The 25,761-nt window shown below is 37.7% G+C and overlaps 1 protein-coding gene across 3 annotated transcripts in view; it reads right to left on the bottom strand.

The window, feature by feature from the left end:
* Positions 1-25,761, bottom strand: part of Cry1 (cryptochrome circadian regulator 1) — a 73,231-nt gene that overhangs the window by 16,211 nt on the left and 31,259 nt on the right. For all 3 annotated transcript variants that reach the window (XM_017800628.2, XM_008843116.3, XM_029568350.1), the window contains exons 2-3: positions 8,046-8,154; positions 119-261 (exon numbers count right to left, since the gene is read on the bottom strand). In XM_017800628.2, the coding sequence (XP_017656117.1) occupies positions 119-261; positions 8,046-8,154 (252 nt within the window). The remainder of the gene's footprint in view (positions 1-118; positions 262-8,045; positions 8,155-25,761) is intronic.

The following is a 25,761-nucleotide window of genomic DNA, read 5'->3' as shown; positions in this document are numbered from 1 at the left end:
CCTTATGTTATACCAACTGAAAGTTACTTGTCTGTGTACTTGATACCACCTAACAGTATACTTAAAAATGGTTAAACAAAATAATACTTTCTCATAATAAAAAAAAACAAAGCCTTACTTGTCTAGGTCATATAATGTATGTGAAATTCGTACAATGACTTCTACTCCAGCTTCAGTAGCCAGTTTCTTAATAGCTGCGTCTCTTTCCTTTCCAAAGGGCTCAGAATCATACTCAATTGAAAGTTTAGTAATGTTCCATTCCTAAAACAGGAAAAAAGAGCAACAATGTTTACTGTATTATAATTATTTTCCTATCATAACAATAGGTAAAAAGCTCAAAATCCACATATCAAATATATCAAATTTCAAATATGCTTGAGGAAAATATACAATTTATCAATATGAAATACGCAAATGAAAAATATATATATAAGTAGATTTCAGGCATTAAGCAAGATAGTAACTAATCTAGCAACATACTTAAAGCCTGCTCTTACACCAAAATGCTTATATAGCATTTTTTTTCAAATTACTTACCCTTACATTATCTTAATTCTCAAAATAACCTCAGAGTTTGGCACTTGGTTGGTATTCCATTTGCATATAAAAGTTATTATGTTTTAAATGGGACTTGCTCAAGTTCACAGTGACAGAAGACCTGAACTGATACCTGCTGATTCTAAGAACTGTTCTTTAACAAACCTTTGATAGCTGATATGGTATAAAATGCTTTTCTGAAGCAGGGCATGGTGACACATGCCTTTAATCCCAGGGAGGCAGAGGAAGGCAAATCTGTGTGAGATCCAGGCCAGCCTGCTCTACAAAGGGAGTTCCAGGCCAGCTGGAGCTATAGGGGAGACCAAAACAAAACAAAGCAAAAGAGAAAGAAAAAGAATGTTTTCTGAGAATATAAATATTTTATTTCTGATTATTCAAAATGTTAACAACAAAACATTTGAAGCTAATAATAACAACATCAGCTATTTACTGAGTGTTTATTGCATCAGTAATATACATCTCCTTATAGTGATTTTAAATAAGGGAAATATAAGAGAATTAAGTAATTTTCTTAGGAGGTAGTGAAGATTTTTTTATATTCTGAAATCTACTCTGATAACTTCAAAAAGAAAAACATTATCCATAATTCTACCATTATTTAACTATTATAACACATTGTAATAAATTAAAGACTGTTCCCAGTGGTGGCTTTAAAATGCTATTGTAAAATTCAGTCTATTACTTTTATCTTTATGAATACATTTTATTAATTTTTAAAAAAGAATTTAAAAATTTCTATGTATGTTTGTGTATATGCCATATGTATACAGGTACCACAGAGGCCAGAAGAGGGTGTCAGATCCCTTGGAGCTGGAGTTACAGGCAGTTGTGGGCTGCCTGATATGGGTGTTGGGATCTGAATTCAGGTCCCTGGAAGAGCAGGAAGAGCTCTTAACTGCTGAGCCATCTGTCCGGCTGTATGCATACATTTAAATATATTTAGGCATTTATTCTATTTTTCCTAGAAATAAATCCTTGAGAAACAACTGATGGGTCAAAAATAAGCACATTTAAGGTTCTTATAGACTGGCAAATTGTCAACAATATCAATTTAGACTTCCATCAGTACTACATGAAAGTGCTTGCCAATAATATGTACAATTGCCAATTATAATATTCATAATCTGTTTTAAAATATTTGCTAAACTACTAGGAGAAAAAAGAATTTGAAAGTTTTCCCTTTCTTGAAAGTCTTGAAGAATGTAACAACTGGCATAGCTATTACCTTCAAGAAGAACTTGGAAAAATAAACAAGAAACTACTAGTTTTGCTGCCTCGTTCAGATTTACCAGTATAAATACATATTTCTGAAATTTAAAAATAAAATTAATATGTATTTCTCATATATTTATTTCTAATCCCATATATACATTTGTTTGTTTCCTAGTGAGGCAGTAGAGAGAAGCAGTCAGAAAACACAGGATTCACAGCTGGGACCTCCTGAGTGAGGAGGGACCTCCTGTTCAGTTTCTCAGGCAAAGTGCTAAACTCCCCATGCCTGTTTCCTAATCTATGGAGTGGGCAACATAGACTTTAGATGACTAGAAAGAGTGTAGCACATAATAAACTCTAAGTATCATTACTTCCATCTGTGTATTTCTTCTTTTGTGGCTTGTAGCTTATGTTTTCCTTTTGTCATAGTCAATCTCGTGGACTTGTCAGTGCTCCTTTTATTTTAAACATAGCAACCCTTTATCATACAAGTTATGAATACCTTTTTTATAACCTAGTATCTTGAAATTCTATGTATTCTTTTTGGTCTTTTTGAAGCAGGGTCTCCCTGTAGCCCCAGCTGTCCTGGAACTCACTATGTAGACCAGGCTGGCCTTGAACTCACAGAGATCCTCCTGACTCTGCCTCCCAAGTGCTGGGACTAGAGGCATGTGTCACCATGCCCGGCCCTTAAAAATATTTATTATTTTTATTTTATGTGTATGAGTGTGTTGCCTGTATGTATGTAAATGTACCTGTGTCATGCAATGCCCATGGAGGTCAGAAGAGAGCAATGGATCCCCTGGAACTGGAGTTATGGACAGCTGTTAGCCACCATGTGGGTGCTGGGAACTGAACCTGGGCCCTCTGCAACAGCGGCCAGTTCTCTTAACTGCTGAGCCATTTCTCCAGCCCCAATTCTATGTACTTTCTGTGTTCAGTCACAATTCAGAGAGAGCTAAAGGTCAAAATATTAAATTAGTAAAGTAGAATTGGAGAAAATATTATCAAGTTTAAGGGCACATTAAAAACCTGCTATATTCACATGGTAATTAAAAGTACCAGACTGGTGAAACTAATCTCGGATGTTTAACAGCCATACTTTGAGGCCTATACTAATCTAGTCTGAGGGACATAAAGGACAGCTTTTGCTCCTTGCCCTCCCAGGTCAACTAAGTTCCAGGGGACTATGGAGCATCTCCCAAAATGTTCTGTAACTGTGGTGAGTTACCTGTCCTCTCATTCAGGGAGGCCATGGAGACCCCACCAGGTGGACTTGAACCAGTGTCCAGTCTATAAAGAGGAGGGTCAATAGAGAGAAAACATTTCCTCCATGCTTCCAAGTGAAGCCAGTCACGGTTGAGCAGGACCTTTGACTTATCTTCATATAGACGGCACTGGTAAAAGAAAGGAGCCAGGGGCTCTTCCTAAGCCCATGTGACGCCTGAGGAACAGATCCTCAAACGACCTTGAGAGTAAAAATAAATTGGTTTATTTGGGCCAACTGTTTGGTTTTAAACACCCAAAAGCAAAGTATAACCAAAGATTAAAGTGATCAGTATATTTCTTTAAGAGTCAATGTGTACAGCTAAGGCTATATAATAAGAAACAATGCCAGACAGGAGATACTTTCCTTTGAGTGTTGGCCAGGGTGGCCCAAGAGAATCCCAGACAGTAACCCAACATAGAACTGGGAAAATGAACAGCGGACCCCAATCTTATCTTAAAGGAATGTTGGCAACTGATTACTGCTAGATGAGGAAGAGCTGATCTTCCTAAAACAAGGGACTCTAGATAGGCTGACTAGACTCAGCAGATAGACTTGCACTGGAGAATGGCTGGGGGCACTGACAACACAGTGGACAGTAATGGGGATGACAGAGTATATGAGCTCCAGTGCTGGGGGTGGATTATGGAAGGGTACCATTTGGGATGCAGGTATAAAGATGAATAAGATTGTTTGGGATGTTCTGTATAAAATAAACACAAAAATCAATCAATAAAAAAAAACCTGCTATAATATAAACCCATAAAACACATCAGTGTTTAATGTTATCTACTCTACCAATCAAAAGGAGCTCCTCCTTTGTAGTGTGTGTTGCCCATCAAAGATTTAATATCTCAAAAAAGAGAACATCATACATGTGGAGGAGAAAAGAATTGTCTGAGCTATACTCACCCAGTTCTTTTAAAAAATGTATTTTTAAAAAATATTTTATGTGTATGAGTGTCTTGCTTGCATGTGTATAAGTGCACCTGTGTTGTGCAATGCTAGTGAAGGTCAGAAGAGGGCACTGGATCCTCTGGAACTGGAGTTACTGATGGTTGTTAGCTGCTATCTGGGTGCTGGGAGTCGAACCCAGGTCCTCTGCAAGAACAGCCATCTCTCCAGTCCCTTTTAAAAATATTTTATTTATTATTTTTATTTTATGTGTATGAGTGTACTGCCTGTATGTATGTATAAGTGCAGCCATGTCAAGCAATGCCACTGGAAGTCAGAAGAGGGCATCAGATTCCCTGAAACTGGAGTTATTGATGGTTGTTAGCTGCCATGTGGGTGCTGGGAATTGATCCTGGGTCCTCTGCAAGAGCAGTCAGTGTTCTTAACTACTGAGCCACCTCCGCAGCCCACTGACCCAGTTCTTTTTCCTAAACTCACTAACATATCAGTCGTTTGTTCCTTGGGAATAAATTAGTGAACATCTCTACATAAGAAAAATCTTGGAAAAAGAACATTCCCTGTATTAACCCATGCACCAAACATATATAATTCTTTATTTATGTGTATGGGTAGCCCTGGAGGCTAGAAAAGGGCATGAGATTATCTGGATCTGGATGGAGTTACAGGTAGTTGTGAGCCACCCAATGCAGGTGCTGCAAGTTGAACTCAGATCCTCTGGAAGAACAGTTAAGTGCTCTTAACCAATGAGCTATCTCTCTCCAGCCCCTCTAATTCTTATTATAGACCAGATAGTATGCTAGATTCCTTCCTCCTGGGACTTATGGAAGAAGACTCATGATACTGAGTAATTTGTATTAATAAATACAAAACTATCAGGAAAAAGAATGCTATAAAGGTGAGTATACTAACACGGGATGGGATAGTAAGTTAATTATCTATCCTTTCTCTTCCACAATTACACTAGTTAGATTTCTAGTACATGGTAAAAACAAGTGTCCTTGTGGTGGACAACATTCAGAATTTTACCACCAAGCATGATTTTGTGTTTTCTTGTCAACACCCTTTGCCAAATTGTTATTTAGTGCTTTTCTATTCTTGGTCATTTAACAGTTATCTTTTTTCTTTAAAGTTGTAAATGGAAAAAAATAGTCAGAAATGGGCACTGAATTCTGTCAAGCACCTTTTCTTTATTATTGAGATAATTTCATAGGATGGATTATGTGAACTGATTTTTGGAATGCTGAACCAACTTTATATTCTTACCACAAACCTCACTTGATCATGATATAGAATTACTTAATATTTCTAGATTCAATTTGTTAATATATTATTAAGGATTTCTGAGTTTATGAGTAATGCTCTTTAAGAATTTTTGTTTTGTTTTCTACAAGTGATTTAATGGGTATGAGTGCTTTGCTTATATATATGTAAGTGCACCCATGTGTGCAATACCCACAGAGGCCAGAGAGGGCATCAAATTCTCAGGAACTGGAGTTACTGATGGTTGTTAGCCATCATGTGGGTGCTGGGAACTGAACCTGGGTCCTCTGCAAGAGCAACCAGTGCTCCTAACTGAGCCAGTCTCAGGAAACTTTTTCATTTCACCTCAACTGTATTATTTGTTGGCCTTATAGTATTGATAGTATTTATGTTTGTAAATTTTGCACAATCTGTGCGGTATCCTAGTCTTTATTCCTAGTGAAGATAATCTGTGTTTTCTTCGATTTTGCTCTGATTACTATTGCTAGGTATCAGAGCATCACTTCCAAGGACCAGCATTTGGCTTTGCTGACTGGCTTAACTAAGATTCATCAGGCAACAGAAATCATATCATAATTTAAGTAGGAAAATTGCATATTTTTATGTTCTGTAACTATAACCTATCAAAGAGTGATCAACATTTTTTTACAAAGAGTAAAAGAGGAGCTCGGCTATGCTGTCCTGCATGGACAACTTGCAGGAGTCAGTTCTCTCCTTTCAACTATGTGGGTCCCAGGGATCTGTGTGAGATCAAACTCAGGTAGTCAGGCTTGGTGGCGATGGCAAGTGCCTTTACCTGCCAAGCCATCTCACTAGTCCTGTGTAAGGTTATGTAATACAATAAAATGCTATTCTATGCAAAAGAAATTTCAACAAAACTTTAAGAGAGATTTACTTCTTTGAAAAAATTGTTCAAAATCAAAACAAAAATTTTGGTATTTATAACAACCCAAATCTTAGAAGTCATTTTACTTACAGCAAATAAATTTAGAAATAGAGTTAATGCAATTATATTCCCCCCATCACATTCCCAAGTTGTTGATAAAAGTATTACCATTATTCCTGGTATGCTTTTCTTGTCTCTTCCACATACCTAGCTTAAATAAGAATTGCACAGTAGTGAACTGAACAGTCTTTAATGAGTGATACATTTCTACTAGCTGATCTGTTATATTATCCAAATGCTGAACACTGAATACTTCGTACTAGCAAAAAAGAAAGGCTAGGTAACACTGATTTGACTCTAAGCATTGCAGACCTTCTCGGGGAAAGGAACATTCTTTTTGCATTAGCAATAGAAACATTGCTATGATTAAAAAAAATATGATCAATCAAACAGCTGCAAGATAAGCAGATATTCAATCCGGAAACTTAAATGTAGCAAATAGGAGGGAAAACCATGAAAATCAGTCAGGAAAATAATTTTCTTTTCTGAGATACTCAGATAAGCTAATTGTAGAAGTCTGAGCAATTCATTTAGTCTCTCTTGGCCTAATTAATTATTTCATTTGAAAAAGTGGTGGGAATAGGACCAGGAGATTGATGATTCTTTCAAGCCAAAACAAAACAAACCTCCTGAACACTATAATTTTGTATTACTGTTTATGTCAATAATATGATCCTGTGACCCAGAAAGCCTTTGTCTTAGTTTCTTTTCTTGCTGCTGTGATAAAAACTCAGACAAAAGTGATTTAAGGGAGAAAAGGTTTATTCTGGATCACAGTTCCAGTGGGACATCAAGGTGTCAGGAGCTTAAAGTAGCTGATCACATGACACCCACAATCAGGAAGTAGAGAGATGAAAGAATGCTGCTACTCACTTCTTTTTCTCCAACTATACAGTGCAGGATCGTACTTAGGGAATGGTGCCGCCTACAGTAGGAGTGTCTTCCCACCTCAATCAACACTATCAAGATAATCCCTCATGTCATGCTCAGAGGCCTGTTTCCCAGGTGATTCTAAATCTTAAGATGACAACTGAGATCAGCCATCACAGACCTAAGAATTATCTCACAAAGGTCCTAACACATAAGAGCAAAGACACAAAAATGTGAGTAAGGATGTTCACTGACATTATCTGTATTAGTAAGGGGCCTAAGAGAAAGAATAGCTGAATACTGAATAGAAAACCAGCTAAAGAAATCACAGCATACCTACACAAGTTAATATAGAGAGCTACCTAACAGACTGAGGAATATGAAAAGGGTCTTCAAAACACATTATGTGAATAAAGCATGGAACTGAATGCTATATATAATGTGCTCTCATTTTGGCTGTTAAAAAAGAGAACAATTAATAGACACAAACATGTGAATACATAGACACATGTCAATTCCTGTTCATGCAAGAATATTACTATTTGCATATACAAGAAATGTGTTGCTCTAGGAAGGGGGCTAGTAGTTTAAAAAAGAAGGCTTAGAGAGATGGTTCAGTGGTTAAGAGCACTGGCTGCTCTTGCATAGGATCTAGGTTTGGCCTCCAGCACCCACATGATAGCTAACAACCATTTGTAACTGCAGTTCCAGGAGCTCCAGCACCCTCTTCTGGTTCCTGAGGGCATTACATGCATGGGTGCATGTAATGCAGGTAAAACACTCATACAAATAAAAAAAATAATAAAAATTAAAGTAAAAACAAGAACTTTTCATTGTAAACCCTTGTTAATGTCTAATTTTTACCACGTGCAACATTTTCACTAAAGAAAAAAGCCACAAAATTTTTTATTTAAAAATACCTGTATGTATTTCCTACATGTTAGCTAAAAGGTCTTATTTATCAAATATTATCTTCTTTGACAAAGATTATTATTTTATGCATATTTTTAAAATTACCTTGAAAAGCCTGGGAAACACATCAGCTGGCTGACCACGAATTACAAACAGGCGAGAATTTAATTTTCGTAGATTGGCATCAAGATCCTCAAGACACTGAAGCAAAAATCTAGAGAGAAGAAAATATTGGAATTCTTACTGAAATATTTAGAAGGTTAAAGCATTGCAAAACCTGATCACTCGTCAAGTGAAAAATGCCAACTCATCATTTTATTACCATTTACTGATACCATTATTTCCAGAACCCATACTTAGATTGTTTTATTTCATCATAATTCTCAATGTTTTAATCAAGCCCTGAATTAAATCCCTACTTTTCCATGAAATAATTTAGTAAAAATTTAACTTGAATATAAAAAATTATGTGAACAAATATCAAAGCAATTAAATGAACTGATTTGATCATTCAAACCTAGTAAAATGAAATTTTTCCTATGCAAAAATAACTTTTCCTATAAAAAATCTAGAATGCTTTTAATGGGGAGAAAATGGAAACATTCTATTTAATGTCCCTGAACAAGTGAATAATTTAAGAATATGGGGCATGGTTTGGTGCTACACACCAAGAATTCAAGGTCAGCCCCACTATGGAGGAAGTTTGGGGCCAGCTAGGGCTACAGGAGACTGTGTCTCAAAGAACAAAACAAAACAAATGAGCAAATAATAATGAAAGTTTCTACAGAATACTGCAAGGACCTAAGGGAGAGAAATCATACCGCCATTTCTCTAATCTAATAAAGTTTTTAATCTAAGAAAAAGGAGGGCTGGAAAGATAGCTCAGTGGTTAAGAGCACTGGCTGTTATTGCAGAAGACCAAGGTTTGAAACCCAGCACCCAGATGACAGCTAACAACCATCCATAAATTCAGTTCTAGATATCCATCGCCCTCTTCTGTCCTCTACAGGCACTGCCTGACATGGGTGCACTTACATAAAAGTAGGCATAACACTCATATACATAAAATAAAAAGAAACAGGAATAAAAAGGTGCAAAATTATGTGATACTAACTTTTGACTATAGAGAATACTAGATTAATTTGAAACAAACAAAAGGTTTCATGAAGTAGGTGGGACTACCCAGACTTTTTCAATGGGATAAGCACGAGCAAGGTTTGCACATGACAGACATCTGGGAAAATTCTGGAGCAGAAGGAAAGACTGCTTTCTGTGTGGCTTCTAGTATATGAGGAAATTGAGCATTTCCCAGGAATAAATCCAAAAGAAAACTCAACTCTGGAAAGTTCAACTCCATTGTTTGACTATTAATTTCATCTAGATTCTGATCCTCTCAGCTGGACATACCTTATTTCCTGTCTACTTTGCTTTTTCTGTGTCCTTAGGGTTAAAGTTCTTATTTGCCGTTTTCCCCTCAAGATACATGCTCACTGAGACGAGTGATTATGTCTTACTTGTAAGAAGTGGTTAAGTGGGAAGAAAACCATATTCCAGGAATTATACAATATGGTAGCCAGAAGCTAAATGCAGCCATTGGAAGTTAATTAAAATTAAAAATTCAGTTCTTGGTCACACTAGCCACATTTCAAGTCAACAGGCTAGTAGTTATATAATGGACAGCACAGATGTAGAACATTTCTATCACTTCAAAAGCTACAGTATTGTTCTGGAAGCTTGCTTAGTCTAGATTATCTTCTTTGTCCACTCTCATTGCCATCATTTCACCAAAAAAGTCCTGTTGATATTTTTACAATTGTAGTTATTAGTTATGTAAGTGTACTAGTTAGGCTGACACTAATCCCCTGTAGCACGCACCCTCTCTAATAGCTTTGAGTATCACAGTGATATACCCACATGGACATGAAAGACATAACTGTCATTTGATCTTAGGAAGTCTCATTTTTTAAACAAACACAAAATATGTCTCACCACATCATCTCTATGTCTTGGTTTGGAGTTATGTCTTAACACCTGACCCCGACTTCAACTCACCAGTACAATGTCTAAATATTTCGAGAGAGAAGGCTACTGTTACTAGATGCAGAGTGATACAAAACCACTGGAGTTTCCTAAAATTATCAACTATGCAAAAATCTATCAGTAAGCTGTGAAGTTAAGGATGATCCTGAATTTTGGATACTCCTGCTTCTACCTCCTAAATGCTGGGATTATAAGTATACACCACCATGCTGGGTTTTATGAGATGCTAGGGATTGAACCAGGCGTCTCAAGTGTTAGGCAAGCACTCTACCAACTTGGCTATAGCCACAGTCACAAAAAGAAATATTTTACTTTGTTAATAATTTTTGAAGATTGTATGTGTATATGTGGTCTTTTAATTTTATCAATAATTATTTTGGGGTTTTTGAGACAGGGTCTTCCTGTTGCCCCACCTGGCCTGGAGTTTACCATGTAGACCAGGATGGCCTCAATCTCACAGAGATCCACCTATCTCTGCCTCCTAAATGCTGGGATTAAAGGTATGTGCCACCACACCTAGCTATTTTATTAATGATTTAAAAAATATTTTTTTATTTTTATTTTATGTGTATGAGTATATTGCCTGTAGTAAGTATTTAAGTGCATGTGTGTCATGCAATGCCTGCAGAGGTCAGAAGAGGGCATCATGTCCCCTGGAACTGCAGTTAAGGACTTGTTAGTTGCCATGTGGGTGCTGGGAACCGAACTTGGTTCCTCTGCAAGAGTAGCTAGTGCTCTTAACCACTGAGACATCTCTCTAATCCCCTAAAACACCACTCTTAAATATAGCCTCTATTCATTGTTTTGTGAATGCTAAAACAGAATAATTCTAGGCTGCAAAACTTTTTTCATTGTAATATACTACTTCAATCCCTGTTGTTCTGAACATTTTTTCTGTTTTGGTTTATAAATGAGTACTTATTGGAAAAGATTAAATGAAGGGTCAATTATTAGCTAATCCAGACTCAGTTGTTCATCTTATGAATTATGTTCTTTTGATATTTTTCTTTTCTCATCTTACCTCTTATACCTCTTATAGAAGCATTTCCACCACAGAGTTCAATATAAAGAACTTACTACGAGCTCTGTCAGAAAGCATGAAAGGCAATGATACAGCAAAGATTTAGAGATTATATTTGCCTTGGATTTCCTCTTCAGGGTATTTTAGATTTGTACTGTTTCTACATAAACAAACTAGTTATCTACCTCAATTTCTTAATTGTTTAATCTAAAAATCCTTTGATTTTTAAAAAATGTCTTTGATCATCTTTGTTCTATCTAAAATATCTCTTGGGAACTGGTGAGCTGGAGTGGTGGCTCAGTGGTTAGGCCTGTTTGCTGCACTCATGAGGATCAGAGTGTCCTTCACAAGCTTATATCCCAGCATGGTAGGGAGGTAGAAACAGGAGGATTGTGGGGTTTGCTGACTGCCAGTCTAGCAGAGGTGAATGTGAGGTGAAGACAGGTGTATCATTTGAGCTCACTGGTCAGCCAGTCTAGCCAAACTGGTAAATTCCAGGTTCAGTGATTGACGAAAACACCTGACATCAACCTCTGGTCTCTCCACATGCATGTGTACATACATATGCATGTGAACCCATATACACATACCCACGTGTCACATACACATGCATAAACCACACACATATATACACAATAAAAACATACACATATATTTCTTTGATTAAATGAAATTTATATTATATGTATCAACTTATATGTGTTTTAAAGAGCAACTAGAAAGCTACTTATCAAGATATTCATAAAATCTACACTTGAGAAATGGGGGTTTTGGGTAGGGATAAACATGTATTTTTTTAGTGTCATTAAAAAGTTCACTATTTGCCCATAGTAAGCATTACTGTGTGCTATTTAATTCTTTTAATCCCCAACTTGCTAATGAATTCTATTTTTTTGCTACAGTTATTCTAGTTCTTATCTTTTGTTTGTATTTACTACAGTCTTAAAATAGATCTGCTGACCAACAATCTGTGTCCACTATAATCCATTTTCAGTACACAATATCAAATCATTGTGAGACACACTTTATTGTACAAAGGTCTCCAAGAGTCATTCCTTATATAATAAATTATTTTCTCAGCCACCATCTTATGGTTCCAGGTCTGTTTTCACCTCACTCTCCTGCTCCCACTAAACCAAACTGCTACTTTTTTTCCAATAAACATTCACTCTCTTAGAATGTGCTCTTTCCTCAGTCTGGAATAAGTGTCAATTCCTATCTCAAGTTCATATCTTACTAAGCCTAAGTATTATAGCTGAAAAGTAGCTTCTCAATCCTCTGAACTGCCACAGAACATAATGTATCTCATTCTAGCTAAAGTTCAAATTGCTAAACACACAAACACACACCTGACATACACCTGGTGGATTTCAAATTACGTACTTGTGTCTGATTCTTAATTATATGGCTTTCTTAACTTATGTGTTAGTTTCTATATTTGGCAAACCTCATCATATGTCTTACACAGTTTGTTTAAAAGATTAGAAACAGAATATAGGCTTGTCTTATATAACTGCTGAAAGGATTAGAAACAGCATAAAATCAATTAGTAGAATCCCTAGCAATCATAGATAAAATTAAACTGAAGTTATCATTATTTCCCCTTCAGAATAATTTCTATTCTTAAACTGGGCAGAGAGATGCACACTTGTAATTCCAACATTCAAGACATGAAGGAAGAGAATCTCAAGTTCAAGGTCAGCCTGGATTACACAGGCAGATCTGTATAAAAGAGAAAGACAGAAGAAAAAAAAAAAGAATTTCTATTTTTGAAAGCACCATGTATCTCTACATGCAAATACTTGGGCATGACAATAGAAAACAATGAATTGGTTGGATGCCTAGGTCTATACAGAATGTCTTTGAATGTGTAACTTCATCTGAACATGACTTTGAACCAAGGTTTGCTCTTCCCCAGTGATAAGGTAAATAAATGCTAACAGGAATATATTTATTTAAAAGGTAAAATCTAATTAAGATTCTGAATTGACTAATCTTTAAGCCTATAATTCTTCTGTTATAGTACTATAAAAAAAACCTTCACAGTGTTGGTTCAAAGTATCAAGTCACTGAGAGGTGTGTTCCAGAGAACACATCAATTTCAACATTTATATATTAAAACAGGCATTCAACATTAAATAGACAAATACTGTACACTATTTTCTTGTATTCCCATTTGAAGGTTTGGTTAATATTTTAACAGATTGGTTTTAAAAAGGCCAAATGGTAGTAAAACTCACTACAATTCTTCACACAATGTACTGCCTATAGAAGCACAGTTCTTATGTTATTGGATTATAAAGCTGAATATCTTTGAAATAAAGAGGTATTAATACACTTACTCATTTCAAACAGTTTAAGGAATTTTTCCTCCAGGAATCACTATCTTTTACTGTTGTAAAAACTTACAAGTAGTAAGCTTCCTTATACCACTTCCAAAAGATGATTTCAACATGAATCAACAGAAATAGTTTCTTAAACTAGGTCATTGCTATAGCAACCAGTGGGCAGTTTAGCATACTCCCATCACAATGACCTACTTTCCAGCCTGTGCTAGAATAGCTTTATATAACTAGTATTTCTAGTTCTGTCTATAAAATAGTCTAAAAAAGGAGATGGCAAGATACAACATAACCTTACTGCTGCTGAAAATAAGGCATTATAAATTCACACACACACACACACACACACACACACACCTATCAGAATAAAGTCATCTGGTTCTTTGGTTTCTAAAATATCCTATATACTCATCAATGAAAGTACTCTTAGAATTTCTAAACCAAAACTTAACATTGTTGACTCTAGAAAACTGAATAAAGAACATAAACTAAATCATTAAAATGACATGAAGAACATCTCCTATTCTCCATATATGAAACAAAAGTTAAATTAGAAAAAGAAAGATCTAGACCTACTATCATAAATCAAAAAATGGAGATTTCTCAATCTATGCTGTTTTTAATAAAACAGCATATTAAAAACAACAGATTTAAAATTATAAATAGCAATTTGTGCCTCTAAGTATACAATGAGGTTTTCTTAAGTTCCTTTTTTCACTGTTGTTAACAAATTTAGTGCTTTCAACTACTTAATTGTCAAGAATTGTCAACTGTGATACACATCTTTTGAAGACAATATTTTAAATATTAATACAGATAAATATATATTTTGAAGGTGAACTTTTCATCTGCCAGAATCTAAATTGAGCATAGATTCAAAGGCCTATATCAAGACATAAAGTTATTTTTCATTATAAATATTTTTCAGTGCTGTTTTAAATCTAAAACAAAATTTATAGGCAAAATATATTCACATTCATAATTTTAAAGCACCAACAGAATGTTCTATTGTAGCATACAGGAAAAATAAAGAAAATTAGTTTATATTTTATAAAGAATTAGGCAGGTATCATGGCTCATGCCTATATAATCAAAGCACTCAGAAGACACCTTGGTCTACACAGTGAGTTCTGGGCTGAGGTCTTGCCCCTCACCCTCCCAAAGAGGGAAGCAACAGGTGCTTCTATATGTAAATACACATGATATAAGAAGACAACTAAGGATGTAGTTCAATGGCAGAACATATTCCAACATGGTCAAGGTCCTGGGTTCAATCCTCAAAAATCAATCAATCAATCAATCAATCAATCAATCAATCAATCAATCAATTGGAATTAAAGAAATAATGAAGAGAGGCCAGGCCTGATGGTGTACTTCCAGCACCAAGGCTACTGAAACAGGAGAATCTAAGTTTGATGCCCCCCTGAAATATACAGTAAGAACTTGACTTAAGGCATTTATGCAATAATTTCAAATTCAAAAGCCGCAAAACCAGAGTAATCCAGTTACTGTGAAAAAAATTCCTAAGAAAACAATTTAGGAGAGAAAAGATATATTTTGGCTTATTGCTACATATTTTAGTCCACGGCCACTTTGCTTGAGTTAGAATATCATGGTAGGGAGCAGGAGGTGGAACTAAATGGCTCACCTCCTGGTAGACAGGAGGCAGCAAGTATGAAGACTCCCGGGAAAAGGTCTATCTTTTCAGGGCACACCTGCCCTCCCCCCTCTATGATGTGCCTTCTTTAGGTCCTATTTTCAACCATTTCCCACTAATGCCATCAATTTATGAGCCTATCAATGGATTAATCCATTTGTAAAAGCACCATTATGATCAATAGTGTCACAAGTCAGAGTCCAACACATCAATATGTAAGCCATAACGGGCATAATCTGAAAAGAACTTTAGTTATATTGCAGAAGCAAACTCCAAATCTCTGTGTCTTAAACAGTAGTTTATTTCCCACACATGCTATACTACAAATCTGCTAAGGAATTTCTACTCATAGAAGAAACTTAAATATGTGTGTGTATGGGGGGGTGGATAAGGAAGAGTATAGAAAGAAAACATTTGAGCAATGTTTGGAATCAAGAGCACAAGCAAGAAAGGCCATCAAAACAAGAAAAAGGTATGCCTAAAGCAAGAAAACTCACAAAAGTTGAGAATGCTGGGGAAGGGTTACTGGAAGAATCAATGCCAAAGGAAACCTTGCACTAACTCCTGTTGTTGACAGTACACTGGATTAAGATATGCTAAAAGAAATAGCCAGCGACAAACTGAGAGACAATAAAGGCTGAAAACTTCTTAAAATAATTCACTGGGCTGCTCAAAGAAGGCATAAGAGGGGCAGCATGCTGATAACAGCTTTAGAGTGAGGATTTTTACAAAGCCCTGGAAAACTTGAGCTTAATCCAGGTTGAGGAAGACAGAAAATAAAGCCCAAGGCTCATCCAAAGCAAGAAAGCTATTAATAGACTCTCGATATAAAGCCAGGGCTTCCAAAAGCTTCACCTACAATTCCAGTGTAAATAAGGCATAAATCTTAGGTTGCAGAATAAATCAGCATGAAAAACTGTCTTTCCCTAAGTCTTGAAAATAAAATTTATCCTTGAGTGGAAAGTGAAAAGTAGCAAATTTACAATGGACAAAAGTGGAGTGACTGGAATAAACTCCAGCATCAAAGTAAATATGCCAATGCTCAGTCAGTTGTGCTAACAACATGCACACGCTGATATGATGAGATAATCATTTTAGCTTAGATATTTTTTTTTTATTTTAATGAGTGCTTTGCCTACATGTATATATGTGTACCACATATGTTCTGGTGCCTACAGAGGCCAGAAGAGGGCATCAGATTCTCTCAAACTGGAGTTACAGGTAGCTATGAGCTGCCATGCAGATGCTGGGAACTGACCTGGGTCTTCTGCAAGCACAGCAAGCATTCTTAACCACTGAGCCATCTCTCCAGCCTTGAGAAGGCGATTTTAGTAGGATATTTTCTCTAAAGCCCACAAACCCAGTCTAATCAGGACAAAAACAAACAAACAAAAACCAACTGGACAAACCCAAATTTAGAGCCATTCTACAAAATATAGGAACAAGACTCAAAACTATAAAGGTAATGGAAAAAAGGTAGGGAAAGCCTGAGAAAATGTCACAGAAGAGATGAAGAAAATTTGTAACTAGATACAGTGTCATACTTTGGCTGAAATTCTGCAACAGAAAAAACATTAGTGAAATCTGAATAAAGTCTGGACTTTAGTTAGTACTGTAGTTTCCCAGTTTTGATAAATATACCATGGTAATATAAGATGTATTAATATTAGAGGAAACTAGAAATAGAGAACATAGGAGCTTTCTGTATTACTTAGCACATGTCCTATATATCTAAAATAATTAAAAATTATTTTTTATTGAAAAATAGCTCCCCTGAGGATCTCACTGAAAAGTCATTACACAAATACCTTAACATGGCATTGCATTTAAAGTAGTCCCAGGTTTGTAGTAATCTGAGATAACTGAAGTCTGTCTGTCTGCCCCCTCCCCAGACACACAAATAACAAACTCTCTCAGGTTTTCAACTTCAACACATACTACATATAATTTTCACAAAAAGGTCTATAGAAAATCAATCACAAAATACAGAAGAATAACTTAATCTGATGTATATGAGCTCTGAGAATATCTCTTTTAGAACTTATGAAAGATACTAATTCAAGAAGCTCACGAATCTCAGCAAAGTAACAAAGAGAAAATGCATAAGACAGGTGGTATCGATGGAGTAGAGTGGGAAAAGGTAAAAGAGAAATAAAGGACTACTTAAGTTTTTGATAGCCAACTGTCATTCTCCATGATCCATCTGTCTTCTGTACAGGCCAAATAGGACAGTTAAAAGGAGATTTGGTGGGAATCACCATCCCTGCATCTTTCAAATCCTTGATGGTAGCACTAATTTCTCAATCCCTCCAGGGACGCAATACTGTTTTTGGTTCACTGATCTTGTACTTCAACCTCCAAAACTGTGAACTAAATATACTGGCGCTGAAGGTCTGATGAATTCCAAAAGATCAGCTAGTCTTCAGTCTACAGCAGCAAGACGAACTCACCAGTGAGAGAGAAGGCAAGCGGCAAAAAGCAAGCACTCTCCTCTGCCCTGGCCTTTTATATGGCTGCCATCAGAAGGTAACACCCACATTTAGGGTGTGTCTTCCAGCTTCAGATGACCCAATCAAGAAGATCTCTCTCATTTCAGTTAATCCCAGATCCAGTCAAGTTGACACCCAGGATTAGCCACCACACTAACATTCCTGACATTTCTCAAATTTTACAAGGTTGCATTTCTCTTGACACCAGGAAAAAAAAGTCTAAGTAGGAAATGTACAAACTCTTTTCACTCATGAGTATATTAGCAAGCCAAATCCAGCAATAAAATAAACATCATGATCAAATTGGGCTTATCCTTAGAAAGTTGAATAGTTTTGTTTTAAAAATTGGCTACTCTAATTCATTACCTTATTCTTAAAATAAAGGAAAAATTATGATCAACTGAACAGTTGCAGAAAGATTAGGAACAAAACCTCATTTCCCACTTACCTTCAACAACGTGTAACTAGACGATAACTCCCTTGTTCTAAGAAAGTGTGCCCACAAAATTACTTATAGATAACATTTAATCATGGAATACTGAAAGCCCTTCTTTTAAAAATGGGAAGATGATAAGATACCTGTATCACTAGTTAAGTAGGCCTAATCAGTAGAATAATGGAAAGACAAGAAATAAAAGGTAACAGACAGAAACAGAAGAAACAAAACCATGATTACTTGTATATAATAGGCAGATTGATAAAATCAATACAGAAAAAAGAAATACTCAGAAAAGTTATTAAGAAAAATTATTAAAAAGAATTCCAAGGGGGAGGCTGGAGTGATGGCTCAGTGGTTAAGAGCACTGGCTGCTCTTGCAGAGAACCCAGGTTCCATACCCAGCACCCACATGGTGGTTAACAACTGTCCATAACTCTGGTTCCAGGGAATCTGGCACTACTTCTGCCCTCCACAGGCACTGTATGACATGGGTACACTTATATACATGCAGGAAATTCATACACACAAGGAATTTCAAAGGGTTAAAACTACCTAATATGTAGAATCAACTAATGGTAATATAATCTATGTAATTTACTCCTCTCTGATCTAAGAAAAACAGAACTATTTTTAATCTAGAAATCATAAACCTTGTCTAATTTTAGAAACTACTGCATCGTGACTCCAGTAAGTCAGGTTATATCAAATATAAGATATATTTCTAGGCTTTAGAGGATTTATATATAACTAAATAACATCTGCCTAACATGTATTCAAAAGCATGCTGTCCTAGATATAAGCCTAATGCTTTCCTGTAATCTAACAGTCTTACTTGAAATTTCTGGCTTTTAAGCTAATAATAAAAAATTATTCTACTTAAAAAAACCATGACCAGCACTATTCAGGTCTGCCTGAGATTTGACAAATGGCCAAGATCTTTCTTATACAGACATTACTGCAAAGAGTGATAGCCACTGTGGTGGTGGGCTAAATGAGAAGTGTTCTCTATAGGTTCATGTATTTGAACTCTTGGTCCCTGGTTAGTGGCACTGTTTGAGGAGTTATAGAACCTTTAGGAGGTGGAGCCTTGATGGAGGTACTATGTCAACAGGAGTGGGCTTTGAGAATTTAGAGCCTCACCCTACTTTAGTTCACTCTCTTTGCTTAGTGTTTCTGCCAGGCTTCTACTGCCATTATGGACTGTCCCTGTGGAACTGTAAGCCAGAACAAACTCATCCATAAGTTGCTTTTGGTCATGGTAGCAGTGACAAAAGGCAATATAGCCCATAAGGCAATTATCCATTTATCTATCTATCTATCTATCTATCTATCTATCTATCTATCTATCAATCAATCAATCAAAAATTCACTGAGAAACTATTGTCTCAAGACAGTGATATGGCTCCCTGGCAATAAATGAAAAAAAAATTGTGTCACAAAGTTTGCATGCTAGAAAGTGTTTATCAGACATAAATCATTTTTTATGTATACTCAATAATCCTCTGACATAAATACTTCTTTTATTTCCGAATAAGGAACTGAGGCATAGAAAGTCTAGGGAAATTTCCCAAGGACACATGAATAGTAAAGTGCTTGAAGTAAGTTCCAGGCTTTTGAACCACCACAGTATATTTCCATGGTGATAATTTCTACAGAGAAAACTAAAAAGAGTAGAGGTCATAATGTTATTTAGTATATTACTCATTTTTAAAAATCATTATAACAAATACCTGAAGTAAATCAATTTATAAAAACTAAAGCTTTATTTGAACTCAGAGTTTTGGAGGTTTCAACTCCATGACTGATACATTATAGTACAAGTGATAAAACCCTTCACCTGATGACTCAGAAACAGAAAAGAGAAAGAAGAGACTGGGAGAAACCAAGGCTCTAAAATCCTCTTCAAAGGTATACCCCTGGTGACTTGAAGAATTCCCACTAGGTCCCCAACACTTAAAGGTTTCATCAACTCCCTAGCAACGAGGGCTGAGGATAAAATCTTTAACATAAAAGGTAGCCTTTGGGTATGTACATCGGTAAACCAAAGGGCTTACTGATACTCAACTGACTATGTAAACACCTCTCTCTGAAAGTGACTTCAGGCCATCTCCTTCAAAATATCCTAATTTCAATCTATCCTTAGTTTCACCTATTTGTTTAGGATTAGATAGACTGTAGTAACAAATAATCCCCAGATAACAAAATTTTTATTTTGTCTATACCAAGTTCACTGTGGCTCCAGACACATCCTCTAAATGGTGACTTTACCATTACAATTGCTTTAATCTAATCACTATAATTTTGACATGTGATTTCCTCCACAGCAGGGGAAAAATCAGAGTAGCATATAGGGGTCTTTACACTGTCTCAGCAAACCACTTCCTCACTCATGGGCCAGGCCTAGTTACATGGCCTTGATAGACTGCAAAGGAAGATAAGAAGTAAAATACAACTCAATTCAGAAAGAGGACTATGGTGAGCACTACCATAGCATCCTTAACTTCTCTTTCTTTCCAGCACCACATCTGAAATCATGGCAAATCTTATCAGTTCCATCTTTAAAATGCATCTGCTCCTATTACAGACTACCACAAATGGGGTAAATCATAAAGCTTATTTGACTCATTGTTCTGGAGACTGGTAAGTCCAAGGTTGGGAGCAGGAGAACATTTGGTAAGAGCCTTTGCTGTGTTATAACATGGCAAAAGAAAGCAAGCATATGGGCGAAAGAACTCATCCTTTTATCAGGAGCCAACTCCTGAGATAACTTACTCCTGAGATAAAAGCCTTAATTAACTCATGAGGGAGATAACCTCAGGACTTAATTCACTTCTTAATATCTCCACAAAGTCAATTAAATATCAACAGGAACTTTGGCAGAGATGCACAAGCAGTATCTACACATATGCAAACAATTATACCAAAGATGAGCAAGAGTCAAATGGAGTCAGTGAACTCAAAGGTCTCTATGTTGTTAGAGAAGTGGCAAAAGTATAATCTATATATTGGATTAAAGAAATCAGTTATGTATGCTGCTGTTTCTAGGTAACCACTAAAAGGACACTAAAAGAAATCATACCAATTGTGGGAAGGAAAATAGCATAATTAAAAAATACTTTAGTTTTTCATCAGGGAAAAGCAAATCAAAACCACAATGAAATACCATCTTACCTTTGTTAGAGTGGCTATTATCAAAGAAGCCCCCCCCAAAACAAATGCTGGCAAGGATAAGTATGGGAACTTCAATTTGTGTGTGTGTGTGTGTGTGTGCGTGTGTGTGTGCATGTGTGTGTGTGTGTGTCTGAGTGTTTTTTTGCATGTATGTAAGTGCGTCCAGGTCGTGCAATGCCTGTGGAGGCCAGAGGAGGGTGTCAGATCCCCTGGAACTGGAGTTACAGACGGGTATTAGCTGCCATGTGGGTGCTTGGAACTGAACCCAGGTCTTCTGCAAGAACAGTAAATGATCTTAACTGTTGAGCCATATCTCCAGTCTGAGAACGGGAACTTTTTTGCATCACTGAGGCAACATGGTCATTTTATCAAGTGATATAAGCCAGATAGGCAGAAAGGAAGCTAAAAAGTTGGTTTCATTGAAGTAGAGAATAGAATAATGGTTATCAGAAGTTAGGAAAAAGAGAAATGGGAGAGAGGAAGACTGGAAAATAGGTATCAAAATACAGTTATATAGAAGGAATAGCCCTATTGTTCTATAACACAGCAGGGTATCTACAGCTTAGAACTAGTTACTATGCATTTCATAAAGAAATAGAAGAAAATAATTTGAAGTTTTTCAATATGAAGACAATAGATGTTTAAGGTGATAAATATGCTAATTACCCTTTGATCATTGTATGTTTCATGCAAGTATGGTGATTATGTACTTGTATTGTGCCAATTTAAATTTTTTTAATTGAAAAAGGCTGGAATAAAAAAATGTACAAAATGAAGCAGAGCCAACAAGATGCAAGGGATAAAGAAGACATAAAAAAATATAGTAAAAACATCGAATACATGGATTTCCCAAGGAGAAAAGAGAACAAATCAGGGAAGTAGTAGAAAAAAGTAATAGCGAAACATTTTAGAATTGGCAAAAGACACTAACACATTGGTCAAAAGCTATACAAATCCATAAGGAATTAATAAAGAGTGATACACAAATCTATCATTGAAAACACTGTACATCAGAGAAGGGAAATTCTTTAAACTAGGCAGAGAATGATATGTTGTCCTCACAGAATTAATACTGAGAACAGGTGACTACACACCTCTAATATGTTGGGGGAAAGTAACTGTCATCCTAGGATTCTCCACTACAGCATAAAGAAGGATGGGATCTGGTATGACTATGATTTTTATGAGCTCCAACTTCAAATGCTAAAGGTTTGACTGCCATTTGTGGAACTATTGGGAGGTAGATCTTTTAGGAGACGGGGCTGAACCAGAAGTTAGGTTGCTGGAGGCAACCTACTGAAGGTACTATCTAGGCCCTTATTTTTTTCCTCCTCTCATGCTTGTGGCTTCCTGAATGCTGTGAGGTGAGCAGCTTTGTTCCCTGCCATGACATTCCACCTTGACTCAGGCCCAGAACCCACGGGCCATACAGCTATGAACTGAAACCTCTGAAACCACAAGCCAAAGTAAGTCTTCACTCAGTCCTTTAAGTCAAATCTCAGCATTCTGGGATAGTGACGGAACTCTGCTGCAGTATCTTCAGACAGAACACAGGACTTGCCCTTAGAATTCCTTTACTAAGGAATGTCCAGATGAAGGAAAAGTGATCCCAAGTAGAAGGTTTAATGTGCAAGGAGCAATAAGAACACAGAAAGTGGTAAAAATGTACATAAAAATCATTGGCCTTATCAAACAATTAGAATAATGTATTTTTTATAAAAAGTCAAAATGACCAGAAAATATAAAATACATGTCAGAAGGTGGTGAATTAGTGTATAGCTTATAAGCATTTTACTATCCAATAAAGGGATAAAATTATTGAATGACTGTAGACATGGATCTATGTGCCTCTGGCAATAAACACTAAAAGAATAAAGTAATGTATATTTTCCAAAGTAGTAGAAAAAAATAAATGAAATTTAAGCCAACACAATTTAAAACAATAGAAGAGAAAAAACACAACAGGAATGACAAAGAAAACATGAAATAAGATGACTGATATAAGCCTAAATACCTTAGTAATAATAAATGTAAACAGGCTAAAGAAAGGCTTTAATTTAAAAAAAGCTATTATAACTAATCAAAAAAGTAAAAACATACTATTTTCAAGATACGCTTAAAACAAAGGCTCTAGAAAGGTTAAAAAAAAAAGTTCACCATAAAAATACCAAAGAATGCCGGGTGCGGTGGTGCATGCCCTTGATCCCAGGATTTGGGAGGCAGAGGCAGGTGGATGTCTGTGAGCTCAAGGCCAGCCTGGTCTACATAGTGAGTTCCAGGCCAGCTGGGGCTACAGGGAGACCAAACAAAACAAACAAAAAAACAAAGAAAGCTGCTATAGTGATATTAATTATAACCATAACAGACCTGAAAGGAACAGACTATAAATAGCTTAAGTTCATAATAACAAATACCAGGAAAATATAATAATCCCTCTATATTTTATACATATGATTATATCTCATAATGACAAAACAAAAAACTTCAATTTGTCAGGTAGAGATATTTCTAACGTAATCTAAAATATGTAAAGCAAACATTGGCAGAACTTCAAACACAGACAGACCCACGACTCTAGGGGTTTTTAATACTCTTCTGATAATAGCTAGCTATCATCATTAATCTTCATTGTCACTTTGACTAGATATAGAAACACCAGGAGATTTGTGAGACACACTTCTGGGAACATCTGCAAGGACATTTCCATAAATGATTAGCTGAGGAGGAAAGACCCACCTGAATGTAGGTGATTCTATCCAGGGCTGGGGGCCCAGATGGCATGACGGGGGAAAGGAGAAGACCAGCTGAGTACTATTTCCCACTCCTCTTCCTGACCTACTACAACAGGACCTGCTCCTTTTGCCGTGCCCTTCTGCCATGACAGGCTGCAGGCTGCCACCTCTAAAACCATGAGCCCAAATAACTGTTTCCTCCTGTAAATTGTTTCTGCCAGGTATTTGGCCATAATGATTAGGAAAGTAAATAATACATTTAAATCACACAAAAATCAAATGGGTTCAATTTTAATTGATAACCAAATTTAGATTAATCTTCTTACTAAAACAGAAATTAAAATCTTGAGATACAGAAAACATCTTCCTGGCCAGGAATGGTGGCAAACGCCTTTAATTCCAGCACTCAGAAGGCAGAGGCAGGCAGATCTCTATAAGATCAAGTCCAAGTTGGACAAGTTCCAGGCCAGCTGGGGCTACAGGGAGCCTGTCTCGGGGTGGGTCCATCGCGGAGCCCTCCGTGCATTGACTCCCCCGGCCTCATTCGCCCTTCCATCTCTGCCGCTGTTCTCTGCTCCTGGTTTGGGCCCTGCGCCATTCCTGGTCTTGGGTCCCCAGACACCTGGGGAACTGGTGCTGCTTCCTGATCGTTTTCGACCAGGCCAGCTTGGTGCCTTCCTTGGGCCCCAGGAGCACTGCTTCCGAGGGACCTGGCCCCGCCCTCACCTCTCCCTGCATCCCCGACCTGCACCACTGGCTAACTCTCCTGGCCCAATCTCCCGCCCTCAGGCCTCTCTGGGGGTAAGTCTACCATGCAGCCCTCCTCGGGCCTTGACTCCACCAGCCGCGCTCACCCTTCCATCTCCCCTGCTGTTCTCTACTCCTAGCTTGGGCCCTGTGCCATTCCTAGCCTTGGGGCCCCAGACACCTGGGGAGCCACTGCTGATTCCTGAACCTGTTCACCCCCACAGGCTTGGTGCCTTCCTTGGGCCCCAGGAGCACTGCCTCCGGAACGGCCCTGCCCTCACCTCTCTCTGCTCCCCTGGACCTGCACCAACCGCTAACTCTCCTGGCCTTCTACCCTATCCTCAGGCCTCTCGAGGTGGGTCCATCGCAGAGCCGCGAATTGACTCCCCTGGCCTCATTCGCCCTTCCATCTCCACCGCTGTTCTCTGCTCCTGGTTTGGGCCCTGTGCCATTCCTGGTCTTGGGTCCCCAGACACCTGGGGAACTGGTGCTGCTTCCTGATCGTTTTCGACCAGGAAAGCTTGGTGCCTTCCTTGGGCCCCAGGAGCACTGCTTCCAGGGGACCTGGCCCCGCCCTCACCTCTCCCTGCTTCCCCCACCTGCACCACTGGCTAACTCTCCTGGTCCGCTCTCCCGCCCTCAGGCCTCTCTGGGGGTAAGTATACCATGCCTCCCTCCACACCTTGACTCCACCAGCCACGCTCACCCTTCCATCTCCCCCGCTGTTCTCTACTCCTAGGTTGGGCCCTGTGCCATTCCTAGTCTTGGGGCCCCAAGCCAGTGCTGATTCCTGACCCTGTTCACCCCCACCGGCTTGGTGCCTTCCTTGGGCCCCAGGAGCACTGCCTCTAGACCCGGCCCCGCCCCAACCTCTCTCTGCTTGCTGATCCTGCAACACCCACCAGCCTCTTTCTGGGGTGACAGCCTCTTTCTGGGGCTCCGAGGCTTACCTTGCCTCTCCCTGATCCTTTGCATCCAGTACAACCCAGCTACTCAATCCACTCCCTGGGAAATCTTGGGATTTATTCCCACCCCATCTGCCTTTGCATCCCTGCATGGCACGGCCACGGCCAGGATCTCAGGTCAGTCCAACACCCATGTTCCTGAGGCCAAAATCATTCTTAGAAGATTCCAGACCTAAGGAGAAAGTCTGAAAACTTCTGACCCACATTGGAATTGGGCC

This window comes from Nannospalax galili, unplaced genomic scaffold (assembly GCF_000622305.1).
Source record: "Nannospalax galili isolate Female #2095 unplaced genomic scaffold, S.galili_v1.0 scaffold39, whole genome shotgun sequence".
Taxonomy (NCBI): Eukaryota; Metazoa; Chordata; class Mammalia; order Rodentia; family Spalacidae; genus Nannospalax; species Nannospalax galili.
This window is presented reverse-complemented; position numbering and strand designations above follow the sequence as displayed.